General features: G+C 35.1%; 1 protein-coding gene across 10 annotated transcripts in view; it reads left to right on the top strand.

Moving 5' to 3' along the window:
- The window catches only part of LOC105482649 (TNNI3 interacting kinase), a 290,377-nt gene that overhangs the window by 60,458 nt on the left and 205,157 nt on the right, over positions 1 to 24,762 (top strand). For all 10 annotated transcript variants that reach the window (XR_011619824.1, XR_011619823.1, XR_011619819.1 and 7 more), the window contains one exon: positions 24,613 to 24,711. Coding sequence is in view for 6 of the 10 variants with exons in the window: in XM_071091117.1 (XP_070947218.1) it covers positions 24,613 to 24,711 (99 nt within the window). In the remaining 4 variants the exon portion in view is untranslated. The remainder of the gene's footprint in view (positions 1 to 24,612; positions 24,712 to 24,762) is intronic.

Genomic DNA, 24,762 nt, shown 5'->3' with positions numbered 1-24,762 from the left:
TGTGTGTATAAATATAATATTTTCTTTATCCGTTCACCTGTCAATGGATACTTCAGTTGTTTCCATATCTTGACTATTGTGAATAATGTGCAATGAGCATGAGGGATACAGATATCTCTTCAAGATACTGATTTCATTTATTTTGGTTTGGGTTTTCTCATAGCATGTCAGGGTAGTCATCTTTTTTGTGAGGTGCCTCTGGTCTATACTTTTTTATATTTCAACAAATAAATAAAAGCTACATGGCCCTTTATGACCTATCCTTGAAAGTCACAGAGCATCACTTATTGTACTCTATGATTAAAACAATCATAAACCCATCCAGTTTCAGAGGGAGGAGAAACTGACTCAACTTCTCAATTGGAGAGTTTCAAAGAAGTTGTCACTATGTTTTATAGCCTCCAAAGTCTGTTATTTGACTATAATTTATTTACTTTAATCTCATATGTAAATACATTCTCCTCTTCAGTTTCCCTCCATAAATCTCATTCCATTACCACACTATGCCCAGATTTCAGGATCTGATCAAATAAATCAGGTCTAAGTGTGGATGAGGATCCAGTTTACTTCCTCCACTATAGTTGATCTCATTCTGAATCTCTACTAACTAAAGATATCATTTATTTGCCCCTCATATACTCAGTATGCAATGGTAGAGTAGGCATAGATATACCTATTAAAAAAGTAAAAATTAGAGGCACACAACAGATAACCTGATACTGAGTTTGAGTATCTTCTTCTCAAAGACTCAAACACTGCAACGTAGCCAGGTAGTGCAAATAGTAATGAATGATTGCAGTGAGTTGTAAGAGCTCTTGGTTACTTACATAGATATATAGGTAAGCATTTTAAAATAAAGAACTGTCATTTGTGTATGTCCAATTTAAGCATAAATATTTGCACAACTGCAAGTTGATAATTGAAATTTTTATCATGATATAAAATTATACTGATGTTTTGTTCACTCAAATTTGAGAGTTAAATCATCCAAATTTTTAGAGATATTATAAATCTGCAATAGACTTTGTCCCAGGTATCTGGTTAAATCATCTTCTACTGTAGTTTTTTCTCCTTTTCAATCCTTAAATCATAATAATTTCATACTTAATAAGTTTGGACGATGAAAACTGAGGCCTCTTTTGCACATACTATATATAATATGCTTCCCTGCCTTACATGGACGTTGCATCAGGGAATAATATTGTGAGGATAAGAGACATGTAGACATCTCATGGCTAATAAATTCTCAACAAATATTTTAGTTGTTTTCATTTTAATTCTGAAAGAATCAGAAAGTGTCCATTTTGGTTTATATAAAAAGCATCAATGTATCTTCTAAAATGCCATAAATAAGATACCAATTGGCAGATTTATTGTTGATCTATGTTTAATTTAAACTTGTTTTTGGAATATAGGAAACATGGTGAAAGGAAACTGATAGCTTTGAAAAGATATATCGTCTGAAAATCTATACTACATCACTCATTTTAAATTAAGACTTGATATTCTTCCTGAATTACATTAGAGGTGGAAAGAGACAGAGTGAGGTTCTGATCTTCAGAGTGGGAAAAACAGAGATTAAAAACCTCCTGAATCATTGATTTCATGAAATATGTCAAATTATTTGCCATTGTAAATGTAGCAACCTCTACCCTGAAGTGTGTAATTTGGTAATTTTTTTAAATATAAATATGTCTTCTATCTTTTAGATACTTCTTGTTCACTTAACTTCAGGGAAAGACCACCTCATTCTATACAGAGGATAATCAAGTGCTATAACCTCTACTTCCTCACTGTACTTTCCTCTCAGTACTTACAGACAAAACAGAGCTAACCTTAAGAAAGCTCTAAGTCAGTTGGTCCCCAGTCAAACATTATTTTTCTTCAAGATAGACATTTCAAATTTTAGATCAGCTTGTTGTTGAACAGATTCATTTTTTTGTTTTTTGCAGTTAACTTCCAGCTGCAAGAATCATTACTTTTGAACTATGTATTGAACTATGTATGGTACATGGCAAATTTGGAGATATTTGATAGTTGAAAACATAACTTTTAATCATTATTCTTCTTTCAGAAATGTGAGCAATTAGGAGTTAGAATGAGTTATACTAATATGTTTTCAGGTGTCATAATCACATAAATTAATTCAGAACTTGTAAGCTTCTAGCTGTCAAGAAAAAAAAATCTGTCATATACAGTGAAGATTTTTAAAAATTATTATCTCTAATTAGTTTCCTCCTTATTGAAAAAAGTCATTATTCCAATTATAAGTACCCTTGATTCTAATGAACTAGGATTCCATATGTGACACCTTGTATTTTTCTATGAAAATAGCTTAAAATATATTAACACAGAAGAATATAAAACATGAATATGATAAACATAGATTTAAGCCCTTCTTCTCAGGGTACATTCCCAGGGCACATTTCATGAAGATATGAAGAACAGTAAATTGTTTTTAGTGTGCTTTGGAAATATCTGTTATCTGGTCCAAATCTGAATTCTCTTTGTTCTTGGTGACATTTTATCATGTAAATGGGAATGAGTCTTGCCACAGGTCTGCAAATGAAATTTTAGTCTGTTTGAGCCTCTCCTCTGAATATTGAACTTTTGTGCACAGAAAAATCCCTTGCCTTTTATATAAAGGTATTTGCTAAATGATTATTATAATGTATTTTTATGTTGGTGTGTATTGTGAAATAATTTACAAACTTTATAGCATTCTGGTCTAATCATTAGTATTTTAAATATTAACTGTGAATATTTGTATTATGCCTCATTAACATGATAAAGTTAACAGTCTTTAAGTTTGATAACCTGTGTGATTTCTATTTCATATAAGTTGTATTTAGATTCTGTGAGTTCTCTGCTCCCTTGCTCTTTTAAAAGATGAACAGCTTTTCTGGGAATACTGGTTACTATACTTCTTGGGTTGAAAATTACTTACGTTTATTCATTCATTTTTTAAAAAAAATTATAAAGCATATGGACATGGAAAGAACGTCAGGGGAGAGGTACAAATACAGACAAATTGTGGGACCTCTTTTGTGGAAATTATTAAAAGGATAAATAGGATAAAGGATAAATCACTATCAGTCTCATTTGTTAATAGCAGTGCCTGGAGGTCCTCCTAGCTTCTTGGTAATCCTCTACTCTGAGACATGTTCAACAGCATTTGACATTGGCTGGTTTGGGTCCAGGACAATGCTTTTTTTTGGGATACAGGGTTTATCACAGAATATGTTTATGAAATTGTAGCAGAGCTGAGTGTTAAGGGCAAACAAAACATAAGAAAAAGATAAACAGGATATCTTCTACTGAGGTTATTTATGACTGATCTTGCCTTTGATCTTGCCTTTGCGGGCTCACTGGAAGTTGACAATGAGATCTTGTATATTTTTAATCAAAATAAACACAAGGCAGAGAGGAATTTAAATTATTTAATGAGGAAAGATTAAAACAAGAGGTTGATTTCTGATTATCCTGGACTATTTTCTAATTGGCAAAACCGTCCAAGTTAACCTTTATCAATGGTCCTTTTGGCCATCTCTGTCTTGATCATCACCTTGCTGGGATGGTTAGGAAAAGAAGAAATCCTGACATCTATTATCTTCACTAGCTACCAATTAAAAATTCCGCATAGGAGAAAGGGGAAATCTGAAAATGTAAGTTGAGGGTTGCTGTTTATTTCCTACAATACTGCTACTGTCTCTTCTATTATTTCCCCGTTACCCTTGCCCCAATTTTTTAATCTCTGCCTTCCTTGTTTCATCAGTGGGGCCACCTGAGCTCCCATGGAAAGGCTCAGTTCTGTTTTAGAACCAATCTGTACCTAAGCAGACAGTATTCAAATAGCCTCAGTCACTTTTTAACCCAGTCTTTTTCTATGAAATTGAGAATGGCTCACTGTTTGCATCCTAGAACCTGAGATTCTTATGGTTTATATTTTTGGAACTTCCTATACCTCTTTTCCTGGATAGCTCCTACACGTCCTCCTAAGATGCAAAATTCAATACAGGCATTATCTCTTTGGGGAACTCACTTCCCATCCCCTCATCCGGTCCCTCCTCTTTGCTCCATAACACCCGGTTTATCTCTAGCGTTCTTCTCTCACTACGTTGATGTCACGTATTTTATTTATCCACTCTATACAGTAAACTTAAATCCAGGACCAGGCCTCTCTATCTGCTATGCTTGGCACAGAGCAGGCATTCATTAGACACTTAGAAGTGGATTACAGGTTGACACAGTCTGAAGCCACCCTGAACTCAGTTTTCTCACACCAATTCCCAGGTCTGGCTTTCTGTTTAGTCTCCTCTTTTCCTGTCTTCATTTGGTCAGGCGTTTTCCTAAACCTGGAGTCTTGGCTTTTAGAGCCTCACTAAGGTTTAGCAGATTGTCCAGAGGACAATCATCTGCCTGCTGGACTACAGTAGGACTCTCAGGAGTACCAGCTACTGCATTCTCTCCATAGATGCAGCACTCAGGGTTGCCCTACAGAGCTAGACTTGCCTTGCTTTCAGACATAGTGCTGAGCGTGATTTGGGTCCTCTGCCATCTCAGGGCCTGCCTGGTGAAAAGCTATTCTCTGTACTCTGTGTTGATACTGTAATCTTAGAGCTGAGGAGTGAACATTTATGAAGAATTTACTTTAGTTAGGGCTTTCGTTTACTTTATTATTACATCATCTCATTTAATCCTCACTTAATGTTATTAATAAGAAAAACAGAGATTAGGTAAATTGTACCAAATCATACAGCTATTGTTTCAGAGTCTAAATTTTAACCTCTGATAAGACTGAAGTCTTAACTGATATTCTGGAGAACCCAGGGCCTATCATGGGGAGGGGGGAGGGATTGCATTGGGAGTTATACCTGATGTAAATGACGAGTTGATGGGTGCAGCACAGCAACATGGCACAAGTATACATATGTAACAAACCTGCACGTTATGCACATGTACCCTACAACTTAAAGTATAATAATAATAAATAAATTAAAAAAAAAAAAAAAAGAATGTTACCTCAGGGAGCCGGCGCTCTGGCTCACCCCTGTAATTCCAGCACTTTGGGAGGCCGAGGCGGGCGGATCCCGAGGTCAGAAAATCGAGACCATCCTGGCTAACACGGTGAAACCTTGTCTCTACTAAAAATACAAAAAATTAGCCACGTGTGGCAGCGGGCGTCTGTAGTCCCAGCTACATGGGAGGCTGAGGCGGGAAAACGGCCTGAATCCAGGAGGCGGAGCTTGCAGTGAGCGGAGATCGCGCCACTGCACTCCAGCCTGAGCAAAAGAGCGATACTCCGTCTCAAATAAATAAATAAATAAATAAATAAATAAATAAATAAATAAAATTAAAAAAAAAATTACCTCAGGGAAACTGACAGGAAAAAGTTCATCGTTTATTGTTTTGTGTGTGTGTGTGTGTGTGTGTGTATATATATATATATCCATCTTTGGTGAACATTTAGACTATTGCTAAGGGTGTATTTCAGAAGAACTAGAAAAGAAAAAAGTTGTGTTTCAAAACTTTCAAGGTAAGTGTATTCTTGGTTGATTCTGATTAGCACTGAATTTTTTTAACTCAAATTTTCTTTAACAAAGAACATTTTGTTAAAATATTTACAACAAATAAACTCGCTTTCTTTGTATCTATCTCATTTGCGTAGTATTGATCTGCTTAAAAATTTGACTAGTTAATTTACTTATCTGAACAGGCTACATAATTTTTAGATCTCAGTGAATAAAAATGAAAGTAGAGTCTCTTGTTTAAAAATGGGGGTGTGGATAATTTCAAGATGGCAACAACAGAACATTAAATCATGAAGTACATGAAGTCACTCTTAAGTACAGGATCCTTTGCACCTGCTTGGGTTGCACACCTTGATGTCACAGCACATTTATAAATATTCCTGAGAATGTTCTTAACAGAAAAGTGATCAAAAGCATAAGAAAATGAAATGCTGATAGTGAAAAAATATATATGTAATTGTCTTTGTTCCCTCTAATTTGATTACAATTTGGGTAGAAACGTATATTTAGTTAAATCACAGTGAACAGACTCCACAGGCTCTTAAACTATAGTTTACATTTTGCTAGAGCTTAGGGAAATGATTTGAGTCATTTATATCTTATACTTAGGAAATAGGTCAAAGGAAGAAAAGCAGTTTGAAACTTTTGTTTCTACCTCACTCCCTGCTTATTTTGTCATGAAAAAAATCATGAAATGCCTCTATGAAGCCTCTGTTAATTGTGACCAAAATTCAAGCATATGAAGAACATTGCTAGAAAGAAAATACAACCCATTGTAACCTCTTTCTTACATGAATGCTGCATATACTCTGTGATTTGCATACAAATTATTCATGGATAGAAATTAGGTTTTATTTTGACTTAGTAATGAGAATTTGTCACGTAATGAAAGAGAGCTTATACCAGCAATTTTACAAGTAAAAGTGTCTTTAGAAGAGAAAAAGTAACCAGAAACAGTGAAGATTCCATTATTAGTCTAGTTTAAATACTATTTCTAAGACTGATATTTAAAGACATTATGTATTTTCAGCCCAGCGAAGAACCATTAGAGAATGAATAATACATCTATTGTGTATTTAAAATGTATCAAGTATATCCAAGCAGTAAAATATATTATTATTGTGTATTTTGGTCAACCAATTAATGCCTGCATTTGTGTATTACAATGTCAGGGAATTAGTAAACTGGATGGAGACTTGGTTTGGTAAATGCTGTAGGTTTGGTTCTCTTGGTGTGATTTTGACAAATAAAACCAAGTTTTAGTTTAGTTTTTTTTTTTTTTAATTGGATTTGTAAGAAAACAAGATAGCTTGCTCCATTATTACTGCTTTCCTAGAGGCAATTTTGCAGCTATGATTATAAATAAACTTCTGTTATCAAGTCTTATTTCCCAAAAGACAGGGGAAAATATCTATCATTGATTCTCCTTTGTGTTAGTTTCATAGTTTCTGGCAATATGTTAAGAGTTCATGCTATCTGTTTAGACTTTTTAAAGCTTATCTTGACTTTCTAGAAGATTTCTTTTGTGTTCTACATATTTTTCTTCAAGGAAATTTATACTCTAGGAGAAATGAAAATAGACTAGGGAAACAGCAAATCAAGTCAATCAACATTTATTGACCACTATGCACAAGGATATAGGATAGTTGTAGAAATTGAAAGAAGTATAAAATATAGCTTTATGCCATCTAGGAGTTTACAATCTGTTAAAGAAATCAAAATTTGAAATTTAATAATATATATTCACTGATTCTTTTACACAATTATTAAACAAATATTTACCAAGCAACTAAAAGGTTCCAAGATCTGTGTTCAATGTTGGTAATTTAATGGTGAGTAAAATTGTATATAATTCCTAGCCTCACCACGCTTGTGGTCTAGTGAAAAAGACTGGCAATCAAATAATCAACAGGAAACATAGAACTGCCACTATGATAAAAGCTATGAGGAAGGTCACCATGATGCTATGTCTAAAAGAGGGTAACTTGATCTCCTTTCTTCTGCCTTTTCTCCGTTACCCTGTTTTGACATAGTAACCAGAATGAGATTTTTAAAATGTATGAGATATGCCACTCTGCTGTTCCAAAGACATCCCATATTATTCAGAACAAAAGTATTCATTTCCTTTCTAACCTTTATCTCTACTCTTTTTATATTCATTCCTCTTCAACCTTAAGCTTCTTAGACATGCCAGGCATGCTCCTGCCTGGGATCTTTGACATGCTTTTCTCTACCCAGACTTTTCTTCTTTCTCAGTTATGTAATGTCTTACTCCCTTACCTTCATAAGGTTCTGGTTCAAATGCAGTTTTCTCAGGGAGGCCCTTCCAGACCATCCTATCTCTGAAACTCTCTAATCACTTCCCTCTTTTATTTTTCTCCAGCACTGATCATTATATAACACAGTCTATCTTTTATTTCCTTTTCTTTGCTGCCTGTCTTCTGGCTAAGATATAAGCTCAACAAAGACACATAACGTTGCTTTTGTTTTTCATTTCATTATTCTCAGTTCCTAACACAGCATCTGCCTGGCACATAGGCAACACAATATTTGCTGAAAGAATATATTCATGGTCATGGAGGTTGGGAGAGAATCACTGAGGAATTGATCACTCGGCTTACAACCAGAGAATCTGAGTAGGTGTTAATCAAGTAAAGAGAGGAAGAAATAATAATGATAGTATCGGTTGTAGTAGTAACAATTACATGTAGTGCTTACTATGGACTAAGTGGCTTACAAATATTAACTCTCAATCTTTGTAACTGCCCTGAAAGGTAGGTAAAATTATTATTTCCACTTTAGAAATAAGAAGCTGGGGTACAGAGAGAGATTTCTGGGCAGAGGAAATTTAGGTATAAGGAAATAGCAGGTATAAGAGCTTTCTCGCTGGAGGAAATGCAGTGAGGAGACGTGAAAAGAGGGTATGTCAGAAGCTGAGTCAGGGAATATGGTGGAATGGAAGCCTAGAGAAAATGACTAGGGACCAGGTGACTAGGAGACTTATTTGTAGATTGACCCTATCTATTTGTAGATATTTGTAGGCAAATATCTAAGAGTACAATGGCTGGATCATTTGGTAAGTTTATGTGTAACTTTTTAAAAAATTGATGAATGGTTTCTAAAGTCTTACTATTTGACCTTCCCTTCAGCAGTGTATGATAATTCCTTTTTCGCTGTTGTTGTTATACTTTAAGTTCTGGGATACATATGCAGAACACGCAGATTTGTTACATAGGTATACACATGCCATGGTGGTTTGCTGCACCCATCAACCCATCATCTAAATTAGGTATTTCTCCTAATGCTATCCCTCTGCTGGCCCCCACCCCCCAATAGGCCCTGGTGTATGATGTTCACCTCCCTGTATCTGTGTGTTCTCTTTGTTCAACTCCCACTTATGAGTAAGAACATGTGGATTTTGGTTTTCTGTTCCTGTGTTAGTTTGCTGAGAATTATGCTTTCCAGCTTCATCCATGACCCTGCAAAGGATATAAACTCATCATTTTTTTGTGGCTGTGTAGTATTCCATGGTGTATATGTGCCACATTTTCTTTATCCATTCTATCATTGATGGGCATTTGGGTTGGTTCCAAGTCTTTCCTATTGTGAACAGTGCTGCAGTAAATATACATGTGCATATGTCTTTATAGTAGAATGATTTATAAACCTTTGGGTATATACCAGTTTCTCCACATCCTCACTGATACCTAATATGGTCAATTTTTAAAAATATTTTAACCATTCTAATAGGTATGGAGTGGTATTTCATTCTGGTTTTAATTTACATTTCCCTAATGGCCAATGAGTTTAGCATATTTTCATATGCTTATTTGCCCTCCGTATATCTTCTTTGATAGAGTGTCTGTTAAAATCTTTTGACTATTATATTATTTGATTGGAAAATACTTTATTTCATCACTATATTTAGAAGATGTTTTACTAGGTGTAAAATTTTAGATTACTTTTATTTTCTTTTATTGCTTTAAAACTATTTACTGTTTTCTGACTTGCATTTTTTTCTGACAAGAAATCTGTTCTCCTAATTTTTGGCCTTCAGTATGTAATGTGTGTTTTTATACTGGCTACTTTTAAGATTTTCTCTTTATCATTAACTTTGAGCAATTTAATCATGTTGGTTTTTGGTATAGTTTTCTTCATGTATCTTGTGTTCAGAATTCATTGTATTTCTTGCATCAGTGAATTTATATTTTACATTAACTTTGGGAAAATTTCTGACCCTTTTTTAAAAATATTTTCTCTGTCTCTCCTCCAATTACATGCGTATTAAGATGTTTGCTGTTGTCCAAAATCTCAATGATACTCTTTGCTTTAAAAAAAAAAAATTATTGACCAAGCACAGTGACTCATGACTGTAATCTCAGCACTTTGGGAGGCTAAGGCAAGCAGATAACTTGAGGCCAGGACCAACCTGGCCAACATGGTGAAAACCTGTCTCTACTAAAAATATAAAAAACTTAGCTGGACGTCATTGTGGGTGCCTGTAATCCCAGCTAATTGGGAGACTGAGGCAGGAGAATTGTGTGAACCTGAGAGGTGAGGTTGTAGTGAGCCGACATCGTGCCACTGCACTCCAGCCTGGGTGACAGAGTGAGACTATGTCTCAAAAACAACAACAAAAAATTTTGCTCTCCACATTTCATTTTGTATTATGTCGATTGCTGCATCTTCCAGGTTACTAATCTTTTCTTCTGCAATGTCTAACATGCTGTTAATCTCACCTAATATGTTTCTTATTTTACATATTATATAGCTTTCATCTCTAGAAATTTGAACTTTGTCTTTATATCTTCGTGCTTGTACTATCTAAACTTACGGAATATAGTTCTAATAACTGTTTTATTGTACTTATTTGAAAATTCTAACATCTGTATCAATTGAGTCAGCTTTGATTCATTGATTTTTCCCCTCTTTTAAAGTCGGTTTTTTGTTTTTGTTTTTGTTGTTGTTGTTGTTTTTGGCCTCTTTGCTTTTCTGGTAATTTATGACTGAATTCCAAATACTATCAGTTTTTTGGTATTGGGTTCTGTATATTTTTGAATTCCTATAAATATCCTTAACCTTAACCCATATCTGTTCCTACTAGGATGCAGTTAACTTAACTAAATTTAATCCTTTTAGGTCTAGCTTTTAAGATTTGTTTGACGAGAATGAAGCAGTGCTGTGTAGAGCTAGTAACCGACCACTTAGGGAAGGCTCTTATGAGTACTTCATCTTAAGTCTCTTATGAGACTTCCATCATAAGTCTCTTATGAGTACGGCATCAATCAGGAAGTTTTCTAGTCTGGGTAGTGGGAATAGAGTATATCCCTGTACCTGTGTGAGCCCTGGGCACTGTTGCCACTAATTGTCTCTATTGGTCCACTTCCCGATCAGTGGTAGTCTCTTCAGATGGACCTGCTGATCAATGCTCTGCTGAGTCATCCAGGGGAACCCTCTGCATATCTCTGTTGTTCTTTCTTTGCACAGCTTTCTCATCTTTACTAATCTATTTTATGAACTATAGCCATGTTGCTTTCTCCAGACTCTCAACTATGTCTTCTCAAGAAAGGTGGTTTGCCTCGGTCTCTCTGAATTTCCCCTTTTATATCATGGCCTGGATACTCTCTAAAGATAATAAACTGGGGCAATTGTTGGGCTCATCGGGTTTGTTCTCATTGCCTAGGAACTATTGTCCTTCATTGCCTGATGTCTAATTTCATTTGTTAAAAATTAATGCTTCATACATTTAGCCCATTTTGAGACTGTCTCAAGTAAGAGTAATCCAGTCCCTGTTACTCCATATTGGATGCATGAAGAAATCCCTAAGGAGCTTTTTAAAATGTAGATTTGTGGTATCGAGAGATTCTGATTCAGTGATTCTGGAGGGGATATCTTCAATAAATTCTTTTTAAAGGCCTCAGTGTGACTCTTAGGTTACCAGGACATTTAATCGCTTGTCTAGATAATTAGTTCAATAAAGTTCAAGGTCTAAAAAGGTTTTCTGAAGAGAATACACTTCAAATTAGATTTTAAGAAAGGGTGGAATTTGGTGAGCACGTGCTGTGTGTCGGGGACCAGTGGATGAGAAAATGAGGAAATGGATAAATTTGCTCATTCTCCCCTGTTTGCTTAGAAAACTTCTATTTCAAGTTTTAGGTTTATACCTCTCTATAGCTTTCTCTTTCTTCCCCAGACAGAATGTAAAATGTACAGCTTTTTGCCTTTGTTGTGATAGTTCACACATTATCATCAAATTTACATGTACCTTATATCACAGTTACTTTGTTTCTTCCACTAACCTGTATATTGCTTTGGAGTAATTAATTTATTTTTGACCCCCAATGCCTAGCACAGTGGTTAGAATAGCTAGGTACTCAAAAATATTTATTGATCTGAGCTGTTGCTCCTCTTTTAATATTTACAAGTAAGTCATAAGTAACTATTCCAATGTAAAAGTCATTTCCAACCTGGGTGTTTTAAATAATGAATTGAGAGGCACAATAGTATGTTAAACTATTTATTGTTATATAAACATCACCCCAAAACTTTGTGGCTTAACAAAACAAACATTTATTATACTGCAGTTTCTATAGGTCAAGAATCTTGGAATGGCTTAGCTGGATCCCCTCAGAAGACTGCAGTAAAAGTGTTAGGTGAGGCTATAGCCATGTCAGTGAGTGTTTGGAAGATAATCCACTTCCATGCTCCTTCACATGGACTTTGGCAGGCTTTAAATCCATACTTTGTGCTATCCAGAGGCATCAAAGTTACCATGTGGTTCTATCCATAGGGCAGTTCACAACAAGGCACCTGAGGGAGAGGTCAAGAGAATATAAGACAAAACCATAATCTTGTTGAAACCTAATCTTGGAAGTGACATTTTATACCTTTTGTATATTTTAGTTGTTAGAAATAAGTCATTAATTATGTCAACCCCAAACTCAAGGGAACTACTTAGCCTCATGTAGAACCAATGCCACTTATATTTTATCAAAGACAATATCAAATATATAGAGAGATCAATTCATAGAGAGATTACTTGTTATGTCTGGAAGATATGGACTCCATTACCCCAGGAAACGTAGCATGATGCTATACTCATGTTTTGGCTTCATCTTCATCTAGGAGCAAACATGGCCTGGCAAATAGATATGGTAGCAATGCTATTCTCCAAAATGTAACAACTCTTTTCTGTGGAACAGTGATTTTCAATATGTATTCTCTGATGTCTAAGGTTCCAATGGTACCTTGGAGGTCATGCAGGGAACAAGAAAGGGGTGCTGAGTCACGCCCCCTACTATTAGGTGCCACCTAGCTCTACTCTGTCATAGTACTACTCAGGTTGAGTTCTGAGTTCATTGAATAAAAATGTGAAAATATTTGAAACTTTTGCAAAACTTGGCTCCAAGAGCGATGGTTTTTGACCATAGCAAAGCAGAGCAGTTTAGTCATGTGGGCTCTGGAGCAAGCCTGCACAGTGTGTTTGTATATAGGTTCTGCCATTTCCTAGCCATGTGTTGGGTTATAGAAGTCTGGGCTTGAGTCCCATCTGCAATTATATCTTGTTCGTTTCTGTTTCTGAAGCCAAAACTACTTGGGCGCATGTGATATTGTGCTTCTTTTTATTTTTATTGTAGGCTTCTATTATTTAGCCACCCTGTATTTACCTTAACATGGTTTAATATGACCGATGGAATGGTTGATGCATTTACCACTATTATGCCTACTGTTTTCTATCCTAATAATAGGTTTCTGACTAGATGATGTGTGTTCTTCATTTTGATAAACTCTTCCTCAGAAGGAAAATTATTCATAATCCATTTCTGTATCTGTCAAAGCACAGTGTTTCATAACCAGTTAAACATTTTTACAACTGTGGAAGCACCAATTTCATGGAATCACTTATTCTAAAATTTTTGCAGACCAACGTTTTCAATTTTATTGTTAAATAGTCTGTAAGGTATAACTGATTACCTACATCTGCTGTCCTAAAATGAATTTAAAAAGTATCGTGCAGTGTATCATATAGTCAGTTTTCTGGTTTTATTAATGAAGGAGTTCCAAAACAGGCACACACTGCATATTCTACACATGTACTTGCAACAAGATTAACCCTTAAGCCCAAGATTTAATTGTTAACGTTGTCTTTTTTGTTTTTATATTCCAGCTGTAATATAAAATTGATATTCATTAAACAACGATATAACTTTTAGAATTCTTATTACTTAGTGTAAGATGCAAAATCTTTGTGTCCCTTCTTATGTTTTATTAGATGACTCCAACTCACCATTTGAGTGTAATTTAGAGTTGATTTTTCAAGTAGAGGCAAGTCACTGTGGTTTTCAAAATACTTTGGCAGAAGAAATTTTTTTTTCTGAGAAAAGAGAGGAACAGGTGACTTGAGTAGGAGGAGGAAAGTCATGAACAAAACTGATTGTCAGACGCTACTTTCATTCCTCTGTGAATGTGAGGTTGAAGATAGATAGGTGCAATATGAGGAAGAATGTGAGAAGGAGGGAGTTTAACTTGTACTCCAGTTTCCAAGTCTGAACAATTGCAACGTAGTGAAAACTGTGGGGCCTGTGGCAATTTGTATAAATAAATCCCTAAAACAGAATTTTGGCTTTTGAAATGCATAGAACATGATGTGGTCATAGCATCATGAATGTTGAAAGCCTGTTTTCACAGCCAGGGACTTTAAAATAAGAACTCCACATAAAAGAATGATGGGGGAAAAAGTATACATCTAATGAAGCAAATAGCACAGCAAGATGATGATTAACTGAACGACACAGAAAAATCTGCCTTTCTTTTCTTACAAATATCTCTTTTGTGGGCTACCTTGACAGGCATTCTTTTGTTCTCTGCTTCTTAGATGAGTCTTTTCTTTCCTTCTCTGGTTCCCTTCCTCCTCAGTTTTAAACCATAAATATCCTACAAGTATCTCTTCTTATTTTGGTGAAAGGATGTTACTTGCTAGTTTCCATTATTGCCTCTATAAAATGTATCACTTGTATCTTCAGCCTTGCCCTATTCTCACTTCTCCTCCCTCAGCTTTTCTGCTTGTATTCTCATCACTTCCTGAGAAGTGATGCTAAATTTATATAACTGATTAAATTATTTTATATACATAAGTTAGTGTGTGTCTCTAAGTTTTATTTCCATGACTTTATAGAGCTTCCTTTTAATTTATTTTATGATATTATCTTGTGGAATCATCTTCTGTGTAATTTTAAGATCCAATTTAATTTTAACCTGTGATAATAAGAGAAAGATCACATAAAAAGACCTCATTTCTGTGACAGCCTGAAGAAACTATTTTCCAATAGATTTTTGTACTCAAATACTTAATTAGAGATATGTCAAGAAAATGATAGTCATTATAAAAATATTCAACCAATGTTATAAGTGAAAAACTCTGTAATCACATGACATAGAGAAATCTCAGCTAACATTTGTAATAGCTGTCAAGGAGTGGAGATATATATATATATATATATATATATATATATATATATATATAATTAAAAATCGAAAAGCCTATAGAAATTAGAGCATAGAGTCAAAAAAGGGCTTGGTAACTCTAAAGCAGATGTTACCATCTAAAATGCTTTCTAATCTATATAAGCCTTCAATACAAATGAATAAACAATTCCTAGTAATTTTAATTGGCATAGCTTTCAGTTCATTTGTTTGAAACCTTGAGAATTATGTTCAAATCTTGATTGAGAGATTGACCCCAATGGAAACAGTTTGTGGTGTTGAGTAAGAGCACAGTTCTGCCAAAATAAACTAGCTATTACAAGTAATTAATCTAAGAGAGAAAAACTCAAAGTGATTTTCCTATTTTATAAGTTCATGAAGTAAACAAAGTTTTATCTTCATGTTCATCTCCCCTTGTAGGCATCCTCTTTTATAGTCATTTGTTGACCATTTCTTCTCATCTTTACTTATCACCAGCCTCTCATATGTCATCGTTATGACTGATTCTACCTTTTTTTTTTTTTTTTTTTGAGATGGAGTCTCACTCTGTAGCCCAGGCTGGAGTGCAGTGGCACCATCTCAGCTCACTGAAACCTCCACCTCCCAGATTCAAGCAATTCTCCTGCTTCAACTTCCTGAGTAGCTGGCAGTATAGGTGCATATCTCCACACCTGGCTAATTTTTTGTATTTTAGTAAAGATGGGGTTTCACCGTGTTGTCCAGGCTGATCTTGAACTCCTCAACTCAGGCAGTCTGTCCACCTCGGCCTCCCAAAGTGCTAGGATTACAGGCGTCAGCCACCAAGCTGGGTGACTCTACCATCTCAGTATCTCTGAAATCCATTCTCCATCTCCAGGCCAACGCAACTACCTCATCTCATTTTATTCATTTTATTCTTATCTCTTAAAAACAAAACAAAACAAAACTTACTGCAGGATGTTACTCACGGATTACCTGTTTGCAGTCTTGCTCTTTCTTCAATCCATTCAACCCATACACTTTTCCTAGAAAGATCCTTCTAAGATGCAAATTAAATATGTTTTACTCTTTTCTTAAAGTCTCTTGTTGCATCTCTATAAGGAAAAAATCCTAAAATTCTCATTTTAATATATAAGACTCTTCAAGACTCTTAACGTATGACTTAGAATATGTTTAACTTTTTTTTTCAGTCAAGTGCAAACAATTATATAATCATGGTCCTTTTTACAAATATGCTGCTAATATGACTATCACTGAAAAACCTTTGGAAAGCTGTCTCCACAATAGAACTTTCTGCAATGGGAAGGAATTACTAGCTGGCCCAAATAATGCCACAGAAGACAAAAAGCAGCATGGGTGCCTTTTGGTGCCTTTGGGCTCTCATAAACCTGAGTTTAAACTTAAGTGTTTTTCCTTACAAGCTGTATAACTCTGAGCTTCACTGTCCTTGTTTTTAAAATGGGGCTATTAATAACAATTCTGTAAGACTGTTGTGAACATTAAATGGAATAGATATTCTTGGCCCATTGGCACACTTTTTTTTTTTTTTTTTTTTTTTGCGTTCTAATGCTTCATTCAAAATAACAAGAATCAAAAGGCAAGTGATAAAGATTTGATCAATGCAAAGACAATATCAGCCAAAGGTAAAGGTGGCTGGGAAATAGGGAAAAGATACAAAACAGGACTATCAGTTGCCAAAGAAGGTAGATCCAGTGTTGAAAGAAGTCTGAGAAAAACATTGTGTGTGTGTGTGTGTGTGTGTGTGTGTGTGTGTGTGTGTGTGTGTGTGTGTTTCTAGTAATAGGAGTAGAACTAGTAGTCATAGATGAAATCAATCAAGGCATATATAGAGAAAAATAGGTATAGCTATCATTTCTGAAACATTTATTCTTACATGCTAAGCATTGTGCTAAGTTCTTTACATGTATTAATAAATACAAGAGAATTACAGGAAGCAGAGAGCAAAAGAAAACACTAATGTCAGCGAGAAAAAGTAACACTTAAGAGATGAACTGAGAAAAAGTCATTTCTATGGAGGAATAATAATAAGTAGGCAGAGAGGTAGAAAGAAAACTCGAAAATTGTGATGTCAAGCAATCTAAGGGAGAATAAAATGTTAAGGAAGAAGTAGACAATAGTAACAAATGCTAGATAAACAGTCAAATAAGGAAAAGGACATGTTATATACTTTTTAATTTGGTCTTGAGGTCTCCCTCACAAGAGGACTATAAACATTAGTCCCACCCTGACAGGGCTTCGTGGATTTTCACAAGCTACCTCTTTATCTTGGCAGATAGCCAAATACCTAAGTGTCCAACCTGTGACCAGGTGCTCCTCTCACAGGAAACTTGTTGATATTTACAGACCTCTTTGTGGCTCTTATCTGACCTGTGTCTAGTATTATCCTACAAAGGCAGTCACTCTTTAGGAGAGCCTTGACTTAGAAAACAGGCTCAATGTGTCAGTCAGGTGAGACACAGAGGAGGCAACTCAACAAAGAACATGAAATAACAGAAGCTGTCAACTGCAAACAATAACATAGTCATGGTCCGTTTTACAAATATGCTGCCAATATGATGATCACTGAAATACCTTTGAAAAGCTATCTGCTCAACAGGACTTTCTGCAGCGGGAAGGAATTACTAACTGGTCCCAAATAATACCACATAAGACAAAAAGAAGCATGGGTGCTTTTTGGTGCCTTTGTGCTCTCATAACCTGAGTTTATAAGATAAACTTACAGATCTCAGAAAGAAGAGGGCAGCACACCTTACAGGGCCAATGGGAAGTGGGGCCAGGGGCAGTTCAGGACACATACCCTCAACCAGCAAGTGAGGAGCAAGAGAGAGAAAGAGAAACCATTATGCTAAAGCCTTTATTGGGTTCCAATAGGAATCCAACAGTTACACAAGTGGGTTTCCTGAGGGAAGTTCTAATTAATGGGTTTAGAGTAAGCAGGCACTAGCTCTGTGGGGCCTTGCTGTGATCGAGAGGGGTCACTGCTGCTTATCTGCTGCTCAGTTCATGGTAGGCGTGGGCATCAGAGGAGCAAGCCAAGCAGATTATGTGTAGGAGATTGGTCAGGGTGGTGGGAGAAACTATAGGGAAAGGAGCAGACCTTCTGAAAGGTCAGAAAGCTCTGCATAGCTTCGGGGGAGAATAAGCTGAAGGCAGCTGTTCCCTGACCCTGAGCCAGGGGGCAAGGAGTAGGTACAAGTAAGTGTAGGGGAATTAATCTTAAACAGAGTTGCTTACTTATGTTGGCCAGGAACTGACCTTTGATCATCCGCATGCATGAGGTTCCCCGAAAGTGGAACAATAAATGTTAATTACCCACAGACTGTGTTTGCTCCAGGCTTTTGGAATTATGTCTACACTGAATAAAAGCAAGCAGCTCCAGCTTATTGGTGCTGCTGCACTTTAGCCACTAGAGCCCAGCAGACCCCTAGCTGCTCTTAACTGCATACCTATGTCTGAGTACTCCCTTTCATCTGTTGCTCAGTCAGGGTCTGCAGTACGGACCCAGCGATTATGTCTAGCTGTCCCATAAGGAGAGGGTCACCAGGAGATTGTCATACATGGCAGGTATCTGGATCAACCACATTGAGGAACTGGGAAGAGGCAGAGAATTAGAAACTGTGTCCCTGGTGACAAAGTCCTGCTTGTGGTATAAGAAAACTTATATTCGAAATGAATCCTGAGACAACATAAAATTATAAGAATCCACTACAGGCTAAAGAGCATCCATGAGAATGGGCAATTAGGGGACCTTTGATGTCATTTTCCAGAGAAATATCCCTGGAGTGGTGAGGTCTAAAGACAGATTGTAGCGGACTGAGGAGTGAATAGGAGGTGAGGAAAGGTAGAGGAAAGTTGGAGATGACTCTAAAAAATTGTCTATGAAGTTTAGAAGGAAGGACAATAGTTGGGGGGGACAATAATTGAGAACCGGTTGTTGAATGTCAGAACTGAAAATAACTGGAAAAAAAAATATCAATCCTAAATCAACTTTCATGCCAATGTCTTTAGGATCATTTTGAATTGATAAGTCATAGACTTTGGAAAAACAATTTTTCCTCTAAAGCTTTACTAACACAGATTTTCCACTAAATGGAAATGGGTGTCATCCCAATACAGCTTCATTGTTCTTCTCTCTATAAATCTCAATAATAAAGGTGAGACGCAGGCATTGAGAAGAGAAAATTGTAGCTTTAAGCAAACTATAAATCTTAAGGAAAACATTAGTATAAGCATGAATTTGAAGAAGATCCAAAGAAATAATAGAAAATAAATTACCACTTAAAGCAAAGAAAAATTTAATTTCCAAGTGTAGCTATTTATTCAAAGTCTGCTAGGTATGAGACACTATATTTGGTTTGGCAATTTCAACTGAGATTGATTGTCATTTTATTTCATCTAGAATTTACCCTATTCTATTTTCTCTTCCATGGGACATTTAGTTCCTCTTTATATGGTCATTCATTTTTCTCCTTTATCCCTACCCAATGAGCTCCTTAAAATAAAAGATAGAGAGGGAGCTAAATGGAACCAAGTCAAATAAGTTAAAGTTATACTGTAGCAAAACCATTTAATAAGAAATAACAGTGAGGGCCTTTGCTATTATAGGCATTACTTTTGGAATTTCTGAAATTTTGAATAAGGTCTGGGTATTTTAGTTATAAGGATTAAATTTCAGGACCTCAGGTGAAAAATCCTTTTACCAGAGTCAAAACTTCTTACACTTTATAGAGACAACTTGGGAACATGAGTTTAAAATTTTACCGAAGAGTTAATTACCAAAAAGATTACATTGTGTCACTAAGTTTTATAGGCATTCAGAAAATAAATGATTAATACAATGGCCTATTTTCAATAGCTTTTCATGGAAAACATGGGAACTGAGCTTGGTCATGAGACTGGGTGTGTGGAAGCAGAGAAAGAGAAGGGGAGACATTTTAAAAAGAAAAAGCAGGCTGGGCGCAGTGGCGTACGCCTGTAATCCCAGCACTTTGGGAGGCCAAGGTGGGCAGATCATGAGGTCAAGAGATCGAGACCATCCTTGCCAACATAGTGAAACCCTGTCTCTACTAAGAATACAAAAATTGGCTGGGCATGGTGGTGCGCACCTGTAGTCCCAGCTAATCAGGAGGCTGAAGCAGGAGAATCGCTTAAACCTGGGAAGTAGAAGTTGCAGTGTGCCGACATTACACCACTGCATTCCAGCCTGGAGACAGAGCAAGACTCCATGTCAGAAAAAGTAAAAGCAGAATGCTTAAATCAGTATTTAAATTACAAGCTAGAAACTGGAGGAACTTCACTTGGATGTTTTTTGAGAGTCAACTGGTAAATAAAAATATCTGTAAAGGGTAATTCATATAGTAATTGTTCTATCGAGATAAAGAGATCTGACTTATTTTCTGTGCTCATAAAACAACCACTTAATGGGGGGCAATTTATAGTACTTATCCTTTCATCAGTAAAAAGTACCAAGTTACCAGACCATATTTGAATCTTAGTTCTTTAATAATAATACTACTGACATTTATATATTTAATAATATGTACATAGATATACTTTATAATAATATTGACATATAAAATACTACTACTGAGATACATATATCTCAGTATTATTCTTATATATGTATTTAAGTAGTAGCATTTAATATATATATATCTCAGTATTATATATATTGAGTATATATAATATATATCTCAATAGTAGTATTTTATATATATATATCAGTGGTATTATTATATACTACTATTATATTAATAGTATTATTATATGTCAAATATATATTTTTATATATCTCAGTACTATTATTAAATGTAATAAATTTATATAAATATATATTCTATACATTTAATAATATTAAATATATATTGAATAACAATAAGATAAATATATATTTATGTCAGTTATATAAATCTAAGTATGATACAATTTATATCCTTAAAATGTTTAAAGATTTATATCCTTTAAGTGTATTAAGATAGCTGTCATAAAATCTGTTTCTAATTTGCAATTTTACTAGTTATTTTTTTCTGAGAAAAAAACATCATGACTATATAGTCTCATAAAAAAAGTCAAAATAACAGAATGTATACCATGGAAAAATGTTAATAATATATTTAAAACTCCAACCACAGGTCTTGAAATATAGCAAATACTTGGGATTTCCTGAAGATTAATTTGAAATCAATTATCAATAAATGTTTGATGAATTGAATTGTTTAAAATTTCTATCATATAATTAAGTCCTAATTATTGTTTATATTACCTTATTACTGGTGGTATATACACCTTCCAAATTTTCACTTTAACTGTACTGGAAATACATCCAGTTTAACAATTATTGGATGCCTATTACCTACCTACCATGATAGGGAACAAAATAGATTCAGTTTGTGACTTCACAGAGTTTCATGTAGTGGAAAGAGTGTAAAGTTGATTTACCAACTTTTTCAGGTGCCAAAGCAGAAGAACCATGAGTAAAATAACTTGATAGGTATATACTGAAGCCTACATGTTTGTATGAGTGTACTTGTCTTAGTCCACATGGCAGACAATATACCATATTCCCGTTAGAGTGCTGGGAGATACTCTCCCCATCATTACTCCAAAGGTCATACAAATTAGTACATGTATTCTACTCATTAGCTAAAATCAGATAATTCTAACATGCATTGCTCTCAATGGTTAAATATTTGCTTGAATTTTAAAACAAACTAAGTAAAGCCTACAATTTAGTAATGACTCTGTATGGTTTCATTAAAACTTACATTTTGACAGTTTCTCAGAAAACCAACACTTCATAATTAATGAATGTTCAGCCAAAGGTTGACCTTCTGAGTTAACTGGAGAAGTGCAAACTTAGGAGGAAAAAAAATGGCTTTTGACTGTTTATTAAAGCCTAAGAGCTCTTATCTTTTAGAATGAAAGTTCTGGAAGCATGCCTAAGAAATTGGCTCTATAGGTTAACATTTGAAAGTCTGTTTTACATAAACATTCATGCTGTCTACTTTATGCTATATTTAAAATAAGAGAAATTGTAAAAAGCTTAATCTACCTTGATTGCTAGGGGCCTCCTTCAAAGGTTCCTGAGATTGAACTCCCAGGCATGTGAAGCCTAAAGATACCAAGCACTTGTTATAAATGGCTCCCCCATTCATTTTCAGTCTAAATCTATGGAACCTCTACTGACAGATGGCTTCTTCCTATCTGGGATTGAATTAGTTACTTTATTTACTTAAAGGTTAGTGTTAGTACAATCAAGGTCAGAGGAGTGGACTGGTAAAAACAAGATTTGATGTCAAACAGACCTGCATTTGAATTTCACTTCTGCTCCCCAGACACTCAGTTTCTTCATCTTTAAAATAGAGAGTAGCACCTCTTTCTGTGTTTTGGCATGAAACAGAGTAGACTGAATACCACTGATACACTTGTTTCTGGTCCTGATACATAATATTCCCTCAATAAAAGCTCATTGTGGTTTTAATTTTTATATTATAAAAACAACTCACCGTACACAATGTGTATTCTGCTGATCATTAGTCAACAATATTCAAGTATGAACAAGAAACAATTGTTGTGAGAATGTATAAAATCCTATACACCTGCTTATATTTGGACCCATCAGAAATTTCGGATTTTCCAATAAAAATTCCTTATTTTATATGACAACTATTAGCATCTCTAATGCTATCCCCCCGAGTGAATAAATTATGAAATAAGCATGTAAAATAATAGTTTTGGCTCATATTTGCTCAATAAATTGTGTTTAATGGATAAATAGATGACTAAAAATTAACTATTTCAAACCATGAAGCACTCAGAAACAAAGCTTGAGGCAAGAGACTAAAGATTTAGTTTCCTATTGACACTGACTTGCTCTATGACCTTTAAAAATTTCTTAATTCCTGGTTCTCCATTTTTTTATCTTTAAAATGTTAGGGTTTGATATGTAATGTCCATAGTCCTTCCCTAGTTCTGTAGGTCTGTGATTCACACAATTGAGGAAATATAACTTAAGAGGCAATTTGTTCATAGAAACAGAAGAGGTGACAGGACATAAGTCCCTTGAGCTCTTAAATTCCATCTTTCTGTTTTCTCTTCTAAAAGCCTTTTGAAAAATTTTCAAAATGTGTATTATTTAACCAACTGAAGAATAGACAGTACATTAGCAAAGTCCACAATGAAAATGAACACATTTGAAGGAAATTATTTCAATCTGTTGAACAGAAAAGAGAGAGTAGGAGATAGGTTTTTAGGAGAGGAAATTTGAAATATCAGCAAGTTTGTTGTGAAGGGTAGCAAAATATGCTCCCCCAAAATATGCTACTTTGGCATATTGATTATTTTGAACTACAGAAAATTGAAAAGAAACAGATATAGGAACTCTTTGCTCTCCTTCTATTTGCCTAAAAGAGGGACATAAATTTATGAAGGATTCGTTCCTGTCTTCTCTACCAGAAAGGACAGAAGTTAATCACAAGAGATAATTCTAAACACTTATCAGCCCAGAGAAGTCACCAGAGGAATCTATATAACAAACTTTGCTAAAACTAACTTCTATTTTCCGTTAGTTTCCTCCATATACTTACCTTCCCCCAATTTGTTGCCAGTAGAAGTTCAAAGTTATTTTTCTTTGTCTTATTACTGCTCTACAAAGTTATTGTAAATTTTTGCTAAGATTATAGGAGAGCCCAAGTTCTAACTGCTACTTTGAGTTACTCATCACTAAGCAGTCCCATTTATGTGCAATACACATGTTAATAAACTCCCGTTTGTTTTTCTCTTATTTATCTGCCTTTTTATCAGTCTAATTTATATGGCCTAAGCCAATAAACCTAAAATGGATAGAAAAAATATTTTTTTGTCCCCTACAAATACCAATCTATGGCTTTCCATGATGACAATTGGCCAACAGTTCCTGGTAGAGTTTTTCATTTGTTCATTCACTTCTTTAACAAATATTTATTGTATGATTACTATTTGCATGACCACATGCTAGAGTGAGATTATAAAGATGAATCCGACATATACTTTGTCCTTAAAGAAGTTTCTCTTTAGTAAGGATGTTAAGGCACGTATATAAATAGAAAAATGTTCTAAATTATATGAGTGAAAGTTATGTGAGATTTTTGAGGAGGTAATATTTAATTTCAGCCAGGCAGATGGCAAGGAAGGGAGGGAAATTGAGGAAATCTGGGAGGAGATGGCATTTTAGCTGGAGATTAAGCATGCATATATTAGGCAGAAGGACATTTCTGGCTGAAGAAATAATGTGAACAAAGTCTCAAAGGAGCAGGAAGCTGGATGCAGTTTGACTCTACAATTGGGTTTAGGAAAGAGACGAATGAGAAATACATTTAAAAGGAACACTGTAAGATTGAAGGAACCTTGAATGTCATACTAAGGAGATTTAGTCTTTATCTTTCATAAAAAAAAACAAACAAAAATAAGACACTGGAGGTTTTGGATAAGGTGGATGGAAGAAAATTGTGTTTTAGGGTGGCAACTCCTGAAGAAGATTTGTGCATGGTGGTTGTAAACTGAATCTTAATAGGCAGATAACTCAACTGAAGTTCTTAACCGTAATCATTTTCTTGTCCAGGCTGCTGATGTGCTGTTGCAACATGGAGCTAATGTCAATATTCAAGATGCAGTTTTTTTCACTCCATTGCACATTGCAGCCTACTATGGGCATGAACAGGTAAGTCTGACAGTAGAATTTCCAAAGGTTAGGTGTTGCTTAAGTGTAGGC

The sequence above is a fragment of the Macaca nemestrina genome, chromosome 1 (genome assembly GCF_043159975.1).
Source record: "Macaca nemestrina isolate mMacNem1 chromosome 1, mMacNem.hap1, whole genome shotgun sequence".
Lineage (NCBI taxonomy): Eukaryota > Metazoa > Chordata > Mammalia > Primates > Cercopithecidae > Macaca > Macaca nemestrina.
Note: the sequence above shows the minus strand (reverse complement) of the source record. Positions and strands in the feature narration are given on the sequence as shown.